At 38.7% G+C, this 22,388-nt stretch overlaps 1 protein-coding gene and 1 long non-coding RNA gene across 3 annotated transcripts in view; both read right to left on the minus strand.

Moving 5' to 3' along the window:
- Window positions 1-10,490, minus strand: part of LOC103702015 (Copper amine oxidase family protein) — a 48,785-nt gene extending 38,295 nt beyond the window's left edge. Inside the window, exons 1-5 of one of the 2 annotated variants that reach the window (XM_088719837.2) lie at window positions 10,414-10,490; window positions 9,764-10,309; window positions 3,112-3,221; window positions 2,699-3,004; window positions 100-212 (exon numbers count right to left, since the gene is read on the minus strand). In XM_088719837.2, coding sequence (XP_088575963.1) covers window positions 100-212; window positions 2,699-3,004; window positions 3,112-3,221; window positions 9,764-9,965 — 731 coding nt within the window. In that variant the 5' untranslated portion in view covers window positions 9,966-10,309; window positions 10,414-10,490. Of the gene's footprint in view, window positions 1-99; window positions 213-2,698; window positions 3,005-3,111; window positions 3,222-9,763; window positions 10,315-10,413 lie in introns of those variants that run through there. The other variant, XM_039119411.3, reaches the window with a different exon arrangement.
- Window positions 4,829-9,757, minus strand: LOC113462404 (uncharacterized). The gene is made up of 2 exons (XR_015977127.2): window positions 6,073-9,757; window positions 4,829-5,791 (listed from the first exon to the last, which is right to left on the minus strand). It is a non-coding gene; the product is annotated as an uncharacterized LOC113462404 (long non-coding RNA).
- Window positions 10,491-22,388: the final 11,898 nt, after the last annotated feature.

Consider the following 22,388-nt stretch of genomic DNA (forward strand, 5'->3'; position numbering starts at 1 on the left):
CTTGCTAGAGAAATAATAAATGAATAAATAACAATCATGCTAGAAGACATTTCTTGACAGAAATGGCTTAAAAAAACAAATATATGAAATTTCACTTACCAGGCATCTACCATCACAAGATCCATATCCTCTATGCCTCTCTTTTTCATGGCCTCTATGAATGGAGGGTAGCCTTTCACAACAGCTTCACATTCTGCATATTCCACAGCATCCTGAAATTGAAAAGTAACACTTGTGGTTCAAAATGATCAATACAAAAGCAATTGTGATCATTAGCATCAATATTTGAGAACATAGATGCATGCTTCTAAGCTTCTAGTATTATGCTACTTCCAATACCAGAGTATCAATTGCCACCATGGTTTATAGAATTTTTAAGAAGTTCCTGTCACATAATTAAAGCTTTATGCCAACATATTACATTTTCCAAGAGCTAATAAAGAATTAAGAACCTTCCGAAATAAGGTTCGCCACCTCGGTACTGGACCTCGTAGCGGTGCCACACTAGCACAGTATCGGTACGGTATGGTACGAAATTTTTTTTGCGTCCCAAGGGTCAGTACGCTACCCGTACCAGGTATCGGTACCGAACCGGTACAGTATGCCTTGTACCGCCCGATTCGGGCCAGTAGATGTACCATGCAAAAACCCTCAAGGAATAAAAGAGTAACAGAATACAGTAACATTACTTTGTTCAGAGAATGTAATCTACTTCCAACAATGTACAAGTTTTTCATATTTGTAGAGGTGTGAATGAAAATTTCAGATTTTTGAAGCATATATGCAACTCTCATACTTTTGAATGGCTACACTTGCTGATCAGACTTTTTGAAAGGGAAGGAAAGCAAATAGGCACTTTTTGAAGAGTATATATCAAATCATTATACCCAATAATGGCCATGAAGAGAATACCAAAAAAAGGTACAAGATGGTTGATGAAGATATATAAAATTTCCAGGTCAGCATGCAAAGTATGCTAATTGGAACCAATACAAAATAGCATAAGATCTTGTACTACCTTAGACATGTCAAGATCAAGGTTTTAAATATTGTTGGGTGAGGCCATCCTAGTTTTTCCATGGAACTGGATGCCCTCCATACTCAAACTTGAGACGGTGGATGTCTTGCCCGTCTTGGTCCGTTTCCTGACTCGGCCCATTCCAACACTCAAGGCAATGTCCTATCCTAACACTTGGGATAGTGGGATGCCCCGAAGTCCCCCCCCCCCCCGGGGTATTTAAAACTTTGGTCAAGACAATCATTTACTTTCACATAATTCAAGATTACCACCATCACTCGAGGCGGTGTCCCATCCTGACAATCAGGAAAGTGAGATGCCCCAAAGTCCCACCGATATTTAAAACCTTGGTCAAGACAATCATTCACTTTCGCATAGTCCGAGATTTCCAAATAAAGCAATAGAAAAGAAAAGTCTAAACTCTAAACTATATTTAGAACAATGGATAGATTTAGCAAGCAAGTGCACTTTCGATGAAAAGTTTACAACCATATGTGTGTCTGCAGAAGGGATAGAAGTACTTTTCACTGGTAACAATTACTTTAGCTATAAATAGCATATAAAGGATATCTAAGGATAAGAATATATATTAATAATAGACATAAACAAGGAGGTTTCTTTTCTCAGAATCAACCAGCTCATCTCACCTCCTCGTTTCTTCCTACAAGATCTTGAATCAATGTGATTGATCAATAGATCCAATTGAATGGGAGAATGGTGTCTATGCAATTCTTCTACCAAAACATATCAAATGTACATGCAGTTCTGAATGGTCAAAATCAATTATCTCATTTTTTTTTTCCTTTCTGAAAAAAAATTGTACTACTTATTAAACTCGTCTCTCATCGGGAAACCACAATCATCATTTAAGAACATCTATTAAATGGTCTAACTTAAGACCAAGTTATGAGTGTTGAATGCACAAGAAATCATTGAATTAGCATATCCCATTGAAGAGATATAAAATATTAAATTGAGATGCTTTATGCAAAGCAAGCTATTGCCATGTTCAATTCCACTGGACTGGTGAAGTGTGTGATGAATTAATCTCCTCTTTTTACAGAAAGATACACCATGAGAGGAAAAAAGAACTCATTTTGCTATCACTAATTATATATAATAAAAAAAATGTGGTCTATAACCACACAAAACAGGATGCTCATAACTGGATAACCTTACATTTAATGGTTAACCACTTGTTGAGTGATTGGCTTTAATATACTCTGATTCTTCCCCTTTATATTCAAGATACAACAAAAACTAGTACAGACTTTTCACATTGCTATTCAGTTTTCTTCCCACTGAGGAAATCGTACATAAGAGAGTCCAGTTTTCTTTACTCAACTTTCTCAGCGACTGCAATAGCTTCTCCAGACTTTCTTATGTGAAACTCATTGCAAGCATCTTTAACATCATTTTTCCCCAAAATGCAGATTATTTGGAATTTGGATCCATAGACTAATATATCATAAAGTTGATGTAGTCCTAAAATGATCTAATACATATTGAATTTGAAGTGAACACCAAATAATTATGATACTGTTTTTTAGTAATGGCAGTAAACTTGTGAAGACTGAACGTGAAAGCATGACTGAAGGCAGAATAGGTAGTGTATTAGAGTTCTTAACTTTTAGAAGCTGGGCCATGTAGCCATTCAACAAGCTTTATGTAGATACATACCATAGGAGGTTGGACATCAGGAACAACTTCTGATGAGATGACCTTTCCCCTGTGATGACCACCCCGGGTTGCTGCATGTACTTCTGATAGTTCAACAATCCAGATGCTTGTCTCATTTGATTGCTTGTTATAGACAACGAGCCTGGCCCTCCTAGGAGGAAGCTTACTTGGAATGACGGGACCGCCCTTCGTTCTAGGGAGTAGCGATGGTTGGAAAGGGGGGAAAAAGTAGGCATCAGCTAATGCCACCACATGTTTCTCTGGTTCCAGAAGAACCACTTCAACAAACCGCATACTATCTCTCACCTAGAATGGTGTGCATTTCAATCATTATTTCCTGACAATATTCCTAGCTATATAAATCATAGGAAAATATTTATGGACCAACAGAGAGGATTTAAGTGATGCCCAACCTCAGGAGTTGCTCCAGCAGCCCTAACAGTTGCTACTGCCACAGAGATTTCAGCAGCAGATAATGGGTCTAAAGGATGCTTTGTCTGGGCTCTCATCATCATTGGAAGCCCTGCATTTGCCAACCAAACATCAATATAAACAATCTAAGAAATAACCATAATAATTTTCAAATCAAGTAAAAATATTCATTTGATCAACAACAGCAAGTAAAAGAAATGTAAAGACAATGGCTATTCAACATCAGCAAATAAAGAGAATAGGAGAGATAATTCATCTTAGATAGTCACCGCCCAACCAAACAAAAGATAGAGTGCAGGGTTGCTAGAGGAGGCCCCTAAGGGTGACTTGCCACGAGCTACAAAAGCATTTGCCCCTGTTGCGCTCATCAACCAGGCATTGACTGACAATATATGTTCAAAGTTCAAACAAAAAGATAATTAAAGGAAAAGACCCTACAAATCCAACTATGCTAACCACCCTCCAACAGAAAATGTTCAAAGCACAAAAGAAAAGCACCTTGACAATAATGAAATGCCAATAGATCATATAGAGCTTACAAAGCACACGCATAACATACATGAAACATCGATGAAAAATTAAAAGATATATAGTTACTGCAACATCATGTAGGCCACGAACCTTCTTGTTTAACTCGTGACAAAGTAGAAGAAACTTTGCCCAGAAGGTATTGAGAAAGCATGGAAGCAAGATTTTCCATTAATAAATGTCACAACCTACATAATAGACTAAGTGAAAAAGTACATGGCAGCACATAGAGAACTCACAGTAAAGTCATAGAAAATTGTCATCTGTTTCATTCACTTCTGGAAAATTTGTTATTTTTTTAGAAGATGAACAAGTATCACAGAGAGCAAAGAACAAAGATATCACCTGATACAGAGATAACTAGGAAAATCAAACAACATCCATCTAATGTAACATGTTGGTCAAAACAGGACATGGCATTGAAGTAAGAAGAAACATTCTTTTAGCTCTTCAAAGAAATTAGCATGTCTCGAAGGATACAATCTAATAGCAAATCACTAGTCAGTGGGATCTCAAAAGTCAAACCTAATTAACAACAGGCTTATAGTTTGAATAAAGATGAAGATAATATGATAAGCAATACATGGATGGTCTCTCAGTGTTACAAAAGTTATTTATTGGTGAACGGCAGGCGAAAGGCAGGAAGAGGCTAGAAAACCATAAGTATTATAAAAGAAACATATCCAAAAGAACTAAACATGAAATCGAGCATTCAACAAATTCCACAAACAATGACCTGACACTAAATGAAGGCATTGTTATAGGTGGTGACAGTAATTTACTCCAGGAAAAAAAAGAAGATAATCTACAGAAATTATTAAAAAGCCAGAAAAAAGAGGCATAGGGAAAGTGGCGGTATCTGACTTTACTATGATGCATAAAGTTGAGATAACCATTTCAGATGAGAAAAACTGCATAGAAATCAATTCATTTCTCAGTTTGTCTGAATCTATATATGTTAAGATATTGATGGCACTCAAGGACAAAAAGGAACGTGGGATGTGGCTTATTAATATGAAGAATTCCTGAAATGTTTGCAAGATGAGATCTAATTATAGATTTAACTTGTCTTTCTAGTATGTATTGATATCCAATTTGAGAACCAAATAACCAAGCCACACAAGCCTTCTGTAGGTTTAAGACAATGAGCCTATTTTCAAGCCTTTGAAGTTTGTTGTTTTTTTTTTTGGGGGGTGAAAACGGCTACTCATTTTATAAAACTCGGACATAAGTACACCCTGCCAGATCACGAGAAAGTAAGGAATACAAAGGAAGAGGAACGTCCGATGCGAACATCCAAAGAAAATCTCCGGAGTGTCGGGCGACAAAGGAGGCGACCCAATCTGCTGCCCTGTTTGCCTCCCTGAACACATATGCTACCTGAAAAACGCCCATCATCTGAACTAGCCTGCGAGTCTCTCGGATAAGGAGATGACCATCACCATATCTATTCGCTCCACGGATCCAATCAATCACCATAGATGAGTTCCCTCAAGGTACACCCGCTCAGCACCAAATACCCGCCTCGCATAGGATATACCTTCTCAGGCTGCCCGCAGCTCTACCCCGATTACCGTAAGACCTGGCGTGCGCCGCCCTCCCGCCGCTATCAGCCTACCAAGATGGTCCCTAATCACAAATCCAATGCCTCCAGTCACACCATCTACTAACCTACTACCGTCGAAGTTTACTTTAAGATGACCAAGAGGTGAAAGTACCCAAGAAACAAGGGCAAACCGAAGCGCTGACAGCGTAAAAAGTACCCCATGTGTCCCTGGCCATTCCAGAAGAAAACACAGTGGCAGCCGCGGTGACCTTCCCCGCATATAGCGTCGCTCTATCCACCACCATCCTTGGAGACGACCTCCTCCCCTCAAACAGGCCGGTGTTCCTATCCAACCAAATGTAGTAGGACAAGTATGCCATAAGAATCCCTGCCTCAGCAGATCTAGGACTCCTCATGGAGTCTCTCAGCAAATGAGTCAGGTCTTGTGTCGATACCACCGAATCGGGTAGTGGGACTGGTGACCTCCTCCATATCTCTCGGGCCCTGGGGCACTGACTGATTGTTGTTGGTTTTTTGATGCTTCCACAGACTGGTCTTCCTGTGCTGCAGTGGGAACTAATACAATGCTATACAATGGAGAAAAAGGATTCAGTGTTGTATCCAACAAATGACAGCAAAGCACTCCCTTGACAAAATAGTAATTCCTTCTCCCAAGTTATCTAACCATAATTTATGGTTGGATTAGAATAAAAAAGCATCATTAACCATCCAACAAATATTGGCCTCTATCTCTCCTTCCCCATGAATTGGAGGGTATATTACATTATGAATTGCAAATTAGAGCAACGCAGAAGATGATGAAAAAGAAAACTACAGAATCAATCAGCTTGATGGCAGGGGAAATTACCATGAGGATCTGCCAGCATAATCATTTGGGGGCAACTGTGATGGGGAGAAGATAAACTGATGCCCAGAGAAAAATCTCAGGCAACCTTGTAACCACAGGAAATTTCAAACATAAGGGTCATGGATGGCTCATCATTATCAGTCAACCTACGCAACTAATAGGTGTAGCAAATAGAAAAATCCAGCACCCTACAAGATGAGAACAGAAAGAAACAAGTCTTGCACTAGCAGCAAAACAGAACAAGACAATGAATCTAAAATTCTTGCATAGTAAGCTGTTGCTTCTAGCCAATACCGCATGGTTCACCATCTTAATGTTAGAGACACTAGATCAGGCTTCTATGATGCAGAAAGCATGTCGGACTTAACTAAATTAACTATCCTAAATTTCAAGCCAAAGCTTGATGAAATTAGATAGTCCACACATATCACAATGATAACCAACATTTTTCTTAAGACAGTCTCTCATTAGGCAAGAGAAAGTCCAGTTTATAGTCAGCAAATTTCAAATAAGCTACACATATATGGTGCATCATGGCTGATAGTTTAGGTATAAATGGACTAGGATGTAGGATGTTAGTGAATTGCTTCCTGCAAAATAGACTACTCTAGATAGTTCTGCCTCTGATTTAGCAGACACTGGTATACAGATGACTCAGAACAGAATTCATTAAGAGTTCTTCAATTTGGATACACAAGTGATAACATAATAGAAAATGTATCACAAATTGGTATTGCACAGGCTCCAACAGGTTATGCAAAATGAAGTAGTTGGACAGCACTACTGACATATATAGCTAGTTATGGTAGTTTCTAAGCATATTGTTGCTTCATATGCTCCTCATGAGAAGAAAACAACACTATCTTCACAGTTTCTTCAAGCATGGAAAGAGCACACATGTATCCAAGGCATGTATTGGGGAAAGAAACATCAACCAGTGTGACATGAAAGTAATGTAGAATAGTTGAAACCTTAAACAGAGGCAGTGCATGCAGAAGGTGGCAATATAAAAGAACTAGTTCAACTTCACTTAATGAGCTACCACTGCAAATATTTAATGAAGATGTGTAGTACAAGGAAGTCTAACACCAGGGCCATGTGCAGTGGAGGATCACACTATATTGACATAGATAGAGGATATGCTCTCAAGATGTTTTGGACACTAGCTACTCTACAGGATGGGGCTGTAAGCAAATTAAGAAACTAAAGCATACCATCAGGCAACAAGTTTGGTTTATTTCATAATATTGTTTTAATGATTAGATAACTGATTATGGATTTACGAGAAAGAATAATGCCAAAAAGGAAATTATATTTTATACATAAGGAGCCTCAAGTGACATTGGAGCTCATGACCATGTTCACAGCCTTGCTGGCACTATTTTTATAAACATATTAGCTTGACAGGGCGAAATTTTCTCAGCCAAGAGGAGACATGATATGGGTGAAGCAATAGCATACAACAGAGTCTGATGGACAATGCATAAAAGGAAAGCTTGAATCATGCTAAGCTGCCCAGAGGTGAGCTGCATTTGTGCTTACGTAATCAAGATGAAACACATGGGGGGTATTGAAGGACGTGCAAACTCTTCAAATACTGGTTGGATAGGATATATAACAATCTTATCTGCGTGTATTTTTCTAACAATAACATATCATATTGATCATGAACACAACATTTATACATGCATGCAAGAGAATACAAAGCACAGTCGGAGCTGTTTGGGTACTAATGCAAGTACTGAACTCCTGAACTGGTTTTAGATATCATGCATGACATCACTGTGCAGTATGCACCAGAGGAGATAAATCCCATGTTATAGAGAATATTGCATGACTTACAATATGCACCAAAGGAGTTTCACAGTAAAGGAACCACTGGAGTTTAATGCTTCTACCTCCTTTAGTATATAAAAAATACAGAAAAACTACTACTCAACACCTGTGATATGGTTGGCAATATCAAAGTTGTCTACAGTGACAAGTGACAACAATATGGGACTCCAACAAGGCAAACTACTGTATTATAAAAAACTATGTAATTGTTTGTGCATTGGTACATGTCATAATTAAATTAGCGAACTATTTAGAAATCTCAAACCCTTATGCCATTTCAACTTACAAAGTTATTCATACAAAAATTCACCTAAGATGGTTGAAATTAATTAATCAAATAGTATTAAGCTGGGGCACATCAAGATAAAACTCCATCATCAGGCATCTGTAAGAGAATATAATTGACTTGAGTAATAGACTGAAGCAATTCTTAATAGAAATACTTCCCAACATGTTTACTAATATCTAATCACAGATTAATGATTATATTCCTATGTTTTCTTCCTTTTTGTAATTACTAACAAGATCTTGTCGTTATTTGCTTGTGTAGCTCTTTCTGTGGCGAGTGCAGGGACGGGTGCAGATAGAGTACAGCGCTTGCTCTTGTGCCAGGCAGCTCGAGAAGGTCAAGTTAGGAAGAGTAGGTGCCCGTTGACCCCTTTCGAAGGTAAGGTTACGGTTGCTTGCTAACCAGAGGGGAGTTACAGCAAATATACGCCTATGACGATAGCTATATACATACGAGAGCGAGTAGTAGGCTCTTCAAGACCTGCTCCAGCTCCTGTTGCTACAACCAGTGGACCAATAAGCTAGTCCTGCTTGTGCACCTGTTGCTGGGCATCATACCTACTAGGAAGCATAGCGGGCGAAGGACGAGAGACGAAAGCAGACGTCAGTGAAGCTGGTCATAATACTCCCTACGTCTTGACTACAGGGAGAGTGACAAAAGACCAGTTGCTGTTCATTATGAGATCCAAAATGAACAATTCCTTCTTACACCTTTTAATTATCTTAAACTAATTTATGTTCCTTGTATTTCCCACAATGCATTCCAAATTATTTTACTCATTTCAACTATCAAGACAGATGCCTATCCTTGTCATTTCTTTTTTCTAAACTTATCGCTGATTTCATCTACTTTTTGTTTGTTGAAAAGAAAAACAAACGAAGAAAGAAAGAAATCTAAGGAACTGATTGAAATCATCCAAGTTATAGGCATCAAAGAACTGATTGAAATCATTCCCTCAATTTCTTCAGAAATCATCCAAGTAAACTAAGGAGGCAGGTCACGATGGGATAGGTTTATCATTCCTTTGATTATTCTTATGTTTTCATTCCTTTTGTAATTGTATAAATGATCTTGTCATTATTAATTTTCTCTTTTGCTTCATTTTTCTTGTCATTAGATCATTATGAGATCCAAAATGAAACACCTTCTTTCATCTTGTAATTATTTGAAACTATTTTATGTTCCTTGAATTTCCCAGCAAACGCGTTCCAAATTATTGTATTCATTTCAACTATCAAAACAGACGCCTATCCTCGTCATGTCTTTTTCTAAACTTATCGCTGATTTCATCTACTACTCGTTTGTCTTTATTAAAAAATAAAGAAACAAAGAAATCTAAATCCACCGTGATGAAGATCAGAGCATCAAAGAACTCATTCCAATCACTCCCTCCTCAACTTCTTCAGAACTCATCCTTTCTCCTACCCTGTTTCTCAACATTCTCCCATCGCCACCGACCATCCATGACAAAAAAAAAAAGTCCGATCAAGAAACGCATCCAGGAAAGATGCAACGATTCATCAAACGAAACAAAATAAGGAGGGAGGTCACGAAGGGAAGGGTTACCCTTGGCAGAAGGCTTCGCGGATGGCTCCGGGATCTCCTCGACCGGGCGGATCATAGAGCTCATGGACGCCGTTGCTACGGACTGCTTCTCGCCGGCGGTCCATTCCCGGACCACGCCGGTCGCCTCCCGTCGGAGGCCTCCGTCGCCGCCGGCGGTGGCGGTAGCGCAGCAGGGCGTCGCTTTTTCCTCAGTTGTGGCCATTGCAAGGGGTTCGCGAGCTCACCGAATCCGCCGTAGTATCCCTCACTACGATCTGACATACAGCAGGCCTCCGTTGCCTTTCCCTCTCTCTCAAACCCTCTCCACTCTTCCTCTCCTAACTCCCTTGTTTTATAATCCTTTCTTTCTTCTCCCTTCTCTCAAAAAGAGAGCTGGAATACCTCTGTCTCCACTCCTGCCGCAGCGCTTTCCTGGCGGTTCTCGTCTCTTCCGTCCTCCTCCTTTCTTTCCTTTCCTGCACGAACAGCACTTTCTCCCTTCCGCTTCGCCGCCAGAAATAGAAACAGAGGTGGCGGAGAGGATTTGGCTCATAGGTTATGGACGGCCTGTCACGTGCATTTATAAGCGGGATGGACACGTCACTTTTCTCAAACGTGTAACCGGCCAGCCTAAAATATTTATTGATCCGTAGATGCGAAGATAAAATCACCTTTCTTTCTTGTAGACTCATCGCCCATTGTATACATGGTCTTCCCATAGCTTCCAGTCCACCTATCTATTTGCCTACTGTTGTAATGCATCGGACTTGGAATGCCAGTTTCTATCGGATTGCCAATCCTTCATGCAAAAGCATTATTATATTTTTAGCGTTCCATCAGTTCTAATATAATAGAGCGGGGTTGCCATTAATAAACCGGTGCAAAAATCAAAAATTAAATTGCAGTCATGAGTTAATTATGTTTATACCAGCCAATTGAAGACAATAATTAGCATAATCGAATAATTTTAGATAAATATTACTATTATTATTATTATTTTCAATTAGAATAGTGTACCATACAAATTGTCAGAAACCGGAGTGAACTTAAATAACTTCCCAGAAAGAGCCGCAAGATAGGCGAAGCCTTACGGTCTCCGGACGAGGACGGACTTATCAGGCAACCCAGCTGTCCTCTCACCACTCCCGGTGATCGTAACTCCAGGCGCGGAGGCACCACGGCCCACGCCTAGAGCTCGAACGAGAAGCCACGGCATGGACGGTGACGGTGCAGGTTACCGGAGGTGCGGGTATGGTCCGATCCGGATAAAGATAAGAAGGTGGGGTGCGTGATAGGAGCACGAACTTGTCAGTGAGGGTTCGCTGATATAATAAAGCCAGGCCAGAAAACAAACCAACGGAGAGGCCACGTCAAAAGCTCCCACTATGTCCACTTTGTTCCCTGGCTTTTTACGTTTTGAGGTGTACACCACCTTGTTTACGAGTTCCCAAAGGCATTCACGGAAAGGACCGAGCGTGGCGGCCAAAATTGGCGGGCTGGCTACCATCCGCGTCAATGTCTTATTCCACTGGAAATGTAACATAAGAAACTGGACAGGATCTTATTATAATAAACAGATCCGATTATGATAACTTTGAAGTTGGTGGGCTTCCGCTGTTAGCCCACTCTAACGCCACTTCCAGTCCACCACCAACCCCATGATCCTAGCTTTTCCTTTCTCCAGTATTGCTTGGCGGCGCAAGATAATTACCAAACTCATTTAGGTAAGCTAGAGATTGCTCGCTGGTCCAACACGAAAGCTAGGAATTGACTGAGAGATGGATGAAATCCGATGATATCAACCACCTATCAATATACTAATATAAATTTTCAACAATTGTTGTATCAGTCCGATGAAGTGAGCCAGTGATATGATTCGTAGTCAATATACTAAATTAAATTTCAAACTTATATGGTGCAAGTCAGTGAACAAATGGACCCCCTTGCATGCCTCATGCGGCATCATGTCAAATGCCAGGGTGTCCAGAACCATTGGGTGTCTGGTTTGGGCTACATACTTTTCCTATTCTGTTTTCAGACACAATTGACAAAATAATGAATAATGAATTAGATACCCTGCCAGTGACCATGCAAGATTCTATGGTTGTCCTTAGAGCTATCATCATTTATATTATTCCATGTTGGATTATATTATTCCATGTTGGATTAAGTTAGAATTCTGTATGGTATATTGACAGAAAGCCAGAATGGTCTCTAGGTAGGAAATTCCATGTTTTGATTTCCATTGAAGGGCATGCTCACCATATGGCTAGTGTTATTAGTTTAGGTGGGTGGAGGGAAAACCACACAAACATTAAAATAAACTAGGAATAAAGGGTAAGGAATATTGGTTTCAGATGGTATAAGCCCTTGCAACTCTAGGCAAGGGCAGGTTAGATTTCAAACTACATCAGCCCTCATTTCAACCCCCAAGTGCGCTTGCTTCTGTGCTCTTGCTTAAGTAGGATGAATATAGGATGGTAGGTGGGAAATAGCCTATCCTAGTCTTAAAAAAAAGAAAAAATATAGAGAGCACGCCATGAAACCTGTTTTAAGGCCTGTTTGATAATTGGACTGAAAATTCTATTTGATTCATGGATAGGGCCAATACAACCAGTAAAATTTTAGGATTACAGGCTGGGCTAGACCTACATTCATAAATATCTAGGAATAGCTTTGTAGTAGATCGGTCCGAATCCTATAGAGAAAAATAAAAACTTGTTGTTCCCCTCTCCCATACTCTATAGTAGGCTCTAGAAAAATTTGAGGTAGGAGAGTGCGAAGGAAAGAGAATTTTTGGTGTTTTGTAAAACAAGGTCTGGTTTTAAGGTTTGGAATTGACCCCATGATACCAGCCTCAAAGCCTTCCACTTATATATTGATATAATCACACTAAAAGAAATATAGTAGTACAAGTAGATGTGCTTCAAAAGGAATGACCATCCAATTGAAAGTTTATAAACTCACCATCCTGGAGCAAGCTTTCTAATATGACAACTAATTCATGGAGTAATAACCCTAGGCATGAGTGCTCTAATTTGGCACATTTGTTATGAAAGAAACTTCATAAATTTCAAGGACAAAAAATTAATGTGAAATTGAGAGGATAAAGAGAACTAAAGATCATGTTCAAGTCACACTAGAAATTTTATGATAGAATTAAAGCAGTTTCTTAATCTCTTGGTTGCCTGAGGGTCTTGTTTCCCACTTTAGCTAAAACAAATTGCTAGAATTTGAGCATATGTAGTTAAATTCTAGCCCTTCCAAATATTTTATGATCATTGGTATTAGTAGTTTTTGTTGTTTTCTTTTTTCTTCAAAAAAGGATAATCACATTCTTATGATTTGGAAACACTTAGCTTATGCATCAAGTGGTCAAATATTGGAAGTTCAAAAATAGATCATGATCAATGATGTGGATTTTTGATTAAATTGCTCTATTATTAATTTTGGATTCGAGAGGAGTAGATACCCTTTCCTTTTGAGAGGAGAATATATATATGTGTACACTTTGGACCATTATCATGCATGTTGGAGCACCCTTGCTATGTTGAGTGGAGAGCCGTTGAGTGACATGTTGATTTACTAGGTCTTAAAAGGAGAAGAGTGTTGGTATTTTTTAAAGCGAAGCTTGTAGATCTTGTTTTCTCAATGGTACCTTTTATATATATCGGACAATTTTAAAACTACACGGACATTTGATATAAGTAACTGATGAGAGCACAAAAGTGCGACCTATATGTCACCTAAATTAGTATTATTGCTAACCGATAATGATAAATTCACTGAATTAATATTATATTTGGGTTTGACACAGATTATCATAAATTAGAGATAAAATGCACATTGAGTACAAATTTGACTTCCCAGACCCAACTCGGGTCCAAGTCGGGTTCGGGTCCGAATCGGGTCCAATTTCTTTATGCTTTTAGAAAAGAATTTTGGGCAAATCTAATTTGACCATATCATAACTATGAGGTGCTGGGTGACCCATGACTTGAAAGACTTGCACTTGACCTCCAGTCAGAACAGATGACCCGTGACGAACTAAGTCCGTCGGTCCACAAGCCAAATTTCATATCACACTATTTTTTTAAAATTTTATCTATATGACTGATTGGACGGAACTTGGTGATTCCCACTGTCACTTCATCACAAAGAAAAAGAATTTTTTCTTAACCTCCAATCCCATGAACAAAAGCTGAAATTACTATTTATTCCCAAAATTTCTATTCATGGCTGAAATCACTGTTCATATGAACAGTGTTCCATGAAAACATTGTTCTTCTTCCTCCCTGCAGCTTCTTTCAAGACCTATTTGCTAATATTAGTAGTTTCCAAGAATTGGTCGGTCAAGACCTATTTGCTGATTCAAAATCATCTTATTTGCAGGATTTCGAGAGCTGTGGATGTTTACTTTAATACCTCATAGGCTTTATCTGTAATATTCCAGTTTACTCGAATTTTTACAATGACGGCTTTCACACTATTGTCTTTCTTAAGGTCAATATACTTTTTTTTTTATTTTTTTTATTTATTTTTTTATTTTTTTTATTTTTTTTTATTTTTTTTGCATTAAAGAGAAATGATAATGTATATATTGTGCACTTTTACTCCTGTGATGATTCCTCCATGTAGCGAGCAATTAGTCGACAATTCTCACACCAGTTGGCATGAGGTGTCGGGCATCAAGACTGCCCTACGGACCTATGCTCGGGTTCCTCATCACAAGCCCGCTGACCTTTGACAATAGGTAGCCCTTTTCGATGTACATGACTAAATCCACCATTTTTTTTTTTTGGATCAGAAAAAGATGGTTCATCAGGATTCGAGGTTGCTACCATATTCTCAACACAATGTCGAACCTATACCTTAGAAAATGCAGGCCAGATGTGTTGTGAAATTCAAAGCACTAATTAGCTTACAACTCACTAAAAGGAACTTAATAAAAAGAATTCACTTTGCACTACTTCCAACTAGTCATTGGGCTCTTAGATTTTATATACCTTGTGTGTTGTATATATATATATATATATATATATATATTTTTTCAAAAATTTTAACTAAAAACTCTTTTTTTTTTGTTTAGAAAATTTCAAATGCGTAAAAATACCTCCAAACCTAAATCTAACATTGTCCTCAATGTTAAAGAAAATTTAAAGCAGTAAGAGGACAGAGGAGAAGTACCTGATATGGGTGGGTGAATTGAAAGTTGGGGCAAAATCCTCCAAACCTGCATGTTAGTAATTTATTGATGTTTTTTTTTCATAAAAGAAACTTACATGTTGGGTTGCCTCCCAAGAGCGCTAAGTTTTATGTCTTCAGCCAAACAAAATATAAATCCTCCTTTGTTTTTCAACCATTATCTAAGAATGGTTTTGAAAGAGTCCGATGAAGAACAGTCGGCTGATGACGATCTATGCTCATAAGGGGAACAGAACTAAGGGGCGCATTCTTGACCCCTTCCTCGGAATGGGCAAGGTAAGCTTCTAAAGGATCCTTATTATAAGTTTGTAAGAAAGTCTCCTGAACCAGACTTTCAATCATGTCAACTTCATTGATTTCTTTGTCGTCTGGTGGTTGTTTACTTATGTTGAAGACATTAAGCTCGACTTTCATGTTGCCAAAAGATAACTTCAGCATCCCATTTCGACAGTTGATCACAGCATTTGCTGTGGCTAAGAAAGGTCTACCTAAAATTATAGGTGTGTGACTGTCTGGATGTATTGCAGGTTCAGTCTCAAGGATAATGAAGTCCACAGGATAGTAAAACTCATTTACTTTCACTATTACATCCTCTACAATCCCCTTGGGGTACTTCACTGTCCTATCTGCTAAGGAAAGGGTAATATTTGTAGGCTTTAATTCCCCCAAACCTAATTTTTGGTACACATAGTAGGGAAGTAGGTTTACACTGGCTCCTAAATCTAATAGAGCTCTTTGGATGATCGTCTCTCTTATTTTTATTTCAATAGTTGGGCAACTAGGGTCTTTGAATTTCGGGGCAATCTGTTGTTGAATGAGAGATGAGGCTTGTGCAGCCATAACAGCTTGCCTAGGAATACTTGTTTTTCTTTTGACCGTGGTGAGGTCTTTCAAGAATTTTGTATAGGAGGGAATTTGTCTTATGGCATCGAGAAAAGGTATATTTATTTGAACAGTTTTAAAGACTTCCATGATTTCATCAAAGTTAGATTGTTTCTTGGAGTCCTGAAGTCTACTGGGAAAGGGAACCTTGGGTTTGTATGTTTCTATGGGTTCTTCCCTTTTTTTCGGTTTGTCCTGTTCTTGACCCCTCTTCTGAATAGGGTTCTTATCGGATTCAGTTTTATTTTCTTTTTCATTTTCAGGAAGTTGGACTTTATTGTCCACTTGCTTGCCAGACCTTAAAGTGGTAATTGCCTGGACTTCATAGGTCGGATTTCCATTAGAATTGATTTGATACTGACCTATCTGACCTTGATTTTGTTGTCTACGAGGGTTAGGCACTGGTTGACTAGGTAGTTCACCTTTCTTCCTATCCCCTAGAGATTTAGCTATTTGGCTCAGACTAACCTCAAGTTTTGCAATTGCTTGCGCATGGAATTAGTTAGTCTGGGCTTGGGCTGTATTGGTCTGTTGTTGTTGCTGGATAAAATCTTGTTGTTGTTTCATCATATTAGCCATCATGGTTTCTAATTGTGAAGGTTGCTGTGGGATAGGGGCATTATAAGGCGGTACAGATGGAACCAAAGGTTGGTTCATTTGTGGTGGACCTATCCTGGGAAAGTTGTTCTGAAAACCTGGTGGACCACCTTGATGTTGAATAGGTTCATTTTGCTTGTATGAGAAATTTGGGTGGAACCTATTATCAGGGTGGTAAACTGGGCTGAACGAGTTGGGAGTGGGCTTCTTAAAGGCACTATATGAATTTAGAGCATTTGCTTGCTCGGCCTTTATGTTAGGCAGACTAGGGCAGCACTCCACTAGATGCTCAGGACTGTTACACAAAACACACAAACTATATGACTCGTGATCCACTTTCATGACGGGATTTGACTCTTTGTATGAACTCGAACTAGTGGAAACAGTGAAAGCATCAAACTTTTTACTCAAGTTGTTCATTCCAGCCACCAGATTGGACATGACATTTTTGAGTTCTGGGTTTGCTTTCATTTCATAATTACCTGGTTTTCTAGATCCAAACTCATCTCTAATTACTTCCTCACCATAGCTACTCCAATTTTGGGCATTTTCAGCTAAGTCAACAAAAAATTCATAGGCTTGATCCGGGGTTTGGTTCATGAACCTACCCTTGTGCATGGACTCAATCATGTTTCTATGTGCTGGAGGTAGTCCTTTATAAAAGAAGTGGACCAGATCAGCCTTATCAAGCCCATGGTGTGGGCATTTGACTAACAAGTCATGGAATCTTTTCCAAAGTTGGGAAAATTCCTCCTCAGATTTTCCTCTAAAAGTTCTTATGGCATCCTTAATTTTTTCAGTCTTTACCATAGGATAGAACTTAGCCATGAACTTCTTAGATAGTTGTTCCCATGATGTGATGGAATTTGAAGCTAGGGAATACAGCCATGCAGCAGCACGATCCTCTAAAGTCATGGGAAATAACCTTAATTTAATACCCTCTTCATCTAAATTTTGATTTCTAAACGTTTGACAAATTGTAAAAAATTTGTTTAGATGAATGTAGGGTTGTTCACTCTCGAACCCATGAAACTTGGGTAACATGTTTATTGTTGCAGCCCGAATTTCGAATTGGGCTGCATTATTAATTGGTAATACTATGCAGGTAGGGGGACTAGCGGATGCGGGTGCAAACAATTCATTTAGGGTTCTAATATGTTCACCCATTGTAGAGATCGACGGTTGGTTTATAATTCGCAGGTTGTGATGAAAAGTTCTGTCAATCTCAGGATCAAATGGGGTTAACTTATCCCTTAATGACCTTCTACCATGCATACATTTTCCACAACTTAATTAGACTCGACTCCTAAATGAAATCCTAAAAGAAGAGAAAGGCTAGACACAGATGACCACAACCAACACCACACAACAATTTGACCCTATTAGTCTTAGAACTAAGTAAGGTTTGGTAGCTTCTTAAATCTAGTTGCACAGAGATGTATCAGCTTAAAAAGTTCCTGAAATTCTCTCCTAGATTAGACAACTCCTAATCTCCCTTTCAGATTAAGCTTGAGCTTACCAGTTAAGCAATCCAGTAATCAGTGACCAGGAAAGTCCCGGGGTGTGTGGTGGTGCCAGAAGAGATACACCGATACCACAATACCCGTAACAGTTCTCACTGTTGTAAAACTTTCCTAGACATCACCAATTACTAAATTCTCACTGGAGTGGCTTTCAGCCGCTTCTTTCCAAGAGCCTAATTGAGCTCGAAAACCCTAAGGCCAACGTCTAATTTAATTTTAATTTAATTTGGCTTAGGATAAGTATGCAAGGTGGTGATTTTTTGGGCTAAGGACAGGTAATGACTTCCCGACCTTATCTTTTTAATGGGTTTTGCCCTTAATTACTTTATTCAAATGCTTAATACTAAATGCAGCAAATAATCAATGGTTTTTTTTTTTAAAGTTTATGCAATGTCATTAGGTTGTACTGATTAAATGAGCAAGCAATTTTTTTTATTTTTTTATTTTTCTTAAATTTTTTTTAATTTTATGTTGTTTTTTTTTTATTTTTTAATATAGGAATAACTTGAATGTAAACTAAAACTAATCCTTATGCATCAGTCAATCTCCGAATGCCCGTTGAATAAGCTCTGAAGATTACTCCGTGAGGAGCCCCAATAGAGGTATGATCACCTCGGGGGATTGCGCCTTATCAATTACCAGCAAAAATAATATAGATTTTTTTTTAAAAAAAAATTAATTTTTTTTAATTTAATTAATTTTTTTTTTATTTTTTTTTGAATTTAAATTTCAAATTTCGAATCACAGAATTCAAATTTTGAATTTAAATTTTTGAATTCTTGATTTTTTTTTAAAATTTTTTTTTTGTTTTTAAAATTTTTTTTACTTTCTTTTTTAGAAAACTTTAATTTCGAATTTCAAATTTCAGAATTTAATAACTACGAAATTACTAACTAAAAATACTCAAAATAAGGAAAATTAATAAAAATAAAAACTTACTACCGGAGTGCGTTCACTTCGGGCATCCAAAATCCGATTAGATCTTCGTGATCGTTCTTGCTTCTCGATTTGCCTCTCCGTCAACGGCGCCAAAATTCTGTTCGTCCTTTCCTGTCTAACTAAAAATATGCTAAACAGATCGTTGTTAGAACTGACAAACAAAGTTTAAATTTAATTTTACTCTTACCTTTCCTACTCGAAAAATAGCGGTTGTAAGAGATCGATCCACAGGGAGGCGATTGGAGTTGCATAAAAATTAGAACGTTCACTCGGATTCAAAATCGATTTTTGAATATCAAAAGAAAAACATTAAAGTAGATTAAAAACAACAGAAATTACAATTTTAGCATGAATAAAACTAAAAATCCCAAAACACTTGCTCTCACAATAAAACTCTTAATAAAACAAAAAGAAAACTAAAAAAAAAACAAACAGAACATGCTCTGTTTTCAAAAGAGAAAACAGAGCATTTCTCTTCTTCTTCCCCAAACCGAACTCTCCCCTGTTCCTTCTTGAACCAGCCCGCACCGAGCTGAGATCTCTCCCCCCTGGTTCTTAGCCTCCACCCCCAACTGAGCACCCTTCTTCTTGAAAATAAACAAGGGGAAAGAAAGAAAACTTTGTAATTGAGAATGTAATGCAGAGTAGCGGTCAAGCAGCAAAGAAAAATATTTAAATAAGATTTTCAGTATAAATAAAATAAATTGCGGGAATTAAACTGAAACTTAGAACATAGATTGCATAAAAAAAAATTGATGGATTTCATAAAAAGAAAACTGATTACAAATAAAAATGGCAAATAGAGACCTAATGCTCCTTCTATTTTGCAAATAAAATAAAAATAAAACAAAAACAAATCTCTTCTCTCTCTCTCTCCCACGGTGGAAAATACTAATTCCCTCTTTTTTTTCCTTTCTTCTTCCCCAAAAGAAACAGAGCACTCCCACTCCCCAGTTTCTTCTTCTCTCCCCACCGAACCGAGCTCCCTTCATTGCTTCTCCTCCCCTCTTCTTATAGGCCCTTGGAGATGCGGTAGAGGCTGGATCAGCTCCGGAAGAGACGCGGACGGCTGGATCGGTCGGGCAGATCGCGGAAGGGAGGCGAGAACTTGCTTCTTTGGGCCACGGATGCAGGATCGCCGGAAGGGGCGGGCTTCCTTCTTCGGGCGCTGCTGGGAGCTGAAGAGGAAGGTGGCGACGCGGATCCTTTGCTGCATCACGGGCGGAAGAAATGGGATCGCCGGTGATTGCGGAAGAGGGGGTTGGGATTTCGAATCTGGCTCGGACGCGATGCTGGGAGCTGAAACGGAAGGTGGGGACGCGGGCTTCCTTCTTCGGTTGCTGGGAAGGAGGAGGACATGGATGATGATCTGGGAAGGATGCGGAATCACGGGAGAGCTGGGATCTTCCGTGATTGCTGGGATGAACAAACGGACCGGCTGGGATGAAGCTGGAGAGGAAGATGGCTGCATGATGCTGGGGATCCGACGGGAGCTGGCACGATGGCTGGCACGGAAGATATCTTGAAAGCTTCACGGCTGGAATGGAAGGGAGGATGGCCGAATTGGAAGCTTCGTGGATGGCTGGGGCAGCTGTGAGGTGCTGGGATCACGGAATGGATTTGGGACGCATGCGGAAGGTGGGGACGCTGGGAGGAGTCGATCACGGATGGAAGGAGCTGGGTGCGACGCGGATGGAAGGCGAGATCACGACTCGAAATGGACATGGGAGGTTGAAGAGCACTGCGGGAGGACGCAGGAACCGGGCAGCTCGAACGCGGCTGGAACGGGCGAAAGAAGCTGCAGGGAGGAAGAAGAACAGTGACATTTCCGAAACACTGTTCATATGAACAGTGTTTTTACGTAACACTGTTCATATGAACAGTTTTTTAACGTAACACTGTTCATATGAACAGTAACCTTTATACCCTTTTAGTAGTTTTGAAACATATTCTTAAATTTTGTGCCAAAGTATTTTATTAAATATTATACAAAGAATAATTCTTCAAAGTGAAAACCTATTTTGGATTAAACATGTGACTTTTCGTGTTTATCAAATGCTAAAAATTATATACAGTGCATGGTTGGGACATCCTTCAAATTTTATGTATTTTGAGAAATATGTTAGAACCAAGGTCTGTTGTACTGCCCTGTACCGTCTGGTACAGGACATACCGTACTGTTCCGAAAAAAAATCGGTACGAAACATACCTTCAAGTTGGTACAAGTTCCGTACAGCCTGTACCAAGGCATACCACCCAGTACCAGTTTGTATCAAGGCGTACCGAGATAAAAATTAAAAAAAAAAAAGTTAGAGAGCTATTTAGGTTAAGAGGTGTACCATACAGTACCATACTATACTAAACTGATAAGGTACCGATATAATATCCGGTACAAGATTACAAACCTTGGTTGAAACTAGCTATTTGATTGAAATTTAAAAATATTTGGATTTTTATTATTATATGACTCTCGATCATTTTTTTTTGACCCGCCAACAGGGGGTCATACAGGGAAAACATGATCATAATGAAGTTAATTTCATTCTAGATCTACACCATAAGGGTTAAATATGGTTTTGAGCCCTATCACATGGATAAGTGTAGTCATAGTCAGTATAATTGTTGAGTTAAAATTTATTTTTGACTATTTATATATTTAGAGAATTTTGAAAATATGAAATCTTAGTTAAACTCTATTTTTGCTAAAATATGTTGTATTAATTTATGAGCATATTTTGTTCAATTTTCTTTCATACTTAATCCAACTGGTTGAAGTTCTTCTTTTTTATTGGGCTATTGAAATCCCTCTTTGACCTTTTACTTTCAGATACAGTGGTTTATTAGCTAGCAAGATAATCCATTCATACTTAGTGCGACGGTAGTGATCTCAGTGAAGTCCTTATTTATCTTTGGTAGTGTTAATCCTAAAGGATGGATTTTGATGATCACAAAAATAATTGAGTTAAATATGTACTCTAATGATGTTGGCTTAAATGTGAAGGGTTAGAACTCTAGACAAAAGTAGCACTTACAACCTCCAAGAATCAAGAAGAATAAAATCAAAGATCTCTAAAAAATCTGTGAAAAACTTAATGAGTCGACCTATACAGAAACTGAATCGACCCCTATATAGTTTAAGAAAAACAGAGAAGAATCATCACCTGAGACCAACTACATGAGTCGACTCTTATGTTTAAGGAGGCGACTCAATTTATACATGAGCCGACCCCTGACATTAATGAGTCGACCATTGGAGGAGCGCAGAAAACTTCTGTGCGCTAAAGAAATGAGGCGACTCTTATGTTTGAAGAGTCGACCCAATATCTACACGAGTCAACTCCCGACATTGAAGAGTCGATCCTTGAGACCAGCACATGAACTATATATGGATTGAAGGAAAGAGCCGACTCCTATGCCTAGTGAGTTGTCCCCTTGATTACATGGGACGTCCCCTAAACCAGGAGAGTCGACTCTTGTTATCCTGACTGTTCCAACAGATA

Source organism: Phoenix dactylifera, chromosome 4 (genome assembly GCF_051530095.1).
Source record: "Phoenix dactylifera cultivar Ajwa chromosome 4, Ajwa_hap1_PhDact_Kaust_v1.1, whole genome shotgun sequence".
Lineage (NCBI taxonomy): Eukaryota > Viridiplantae > Streptophyta > Magnoliopsida > Arecales > Arecaceae > Phoenix > Phoenix dactylifera.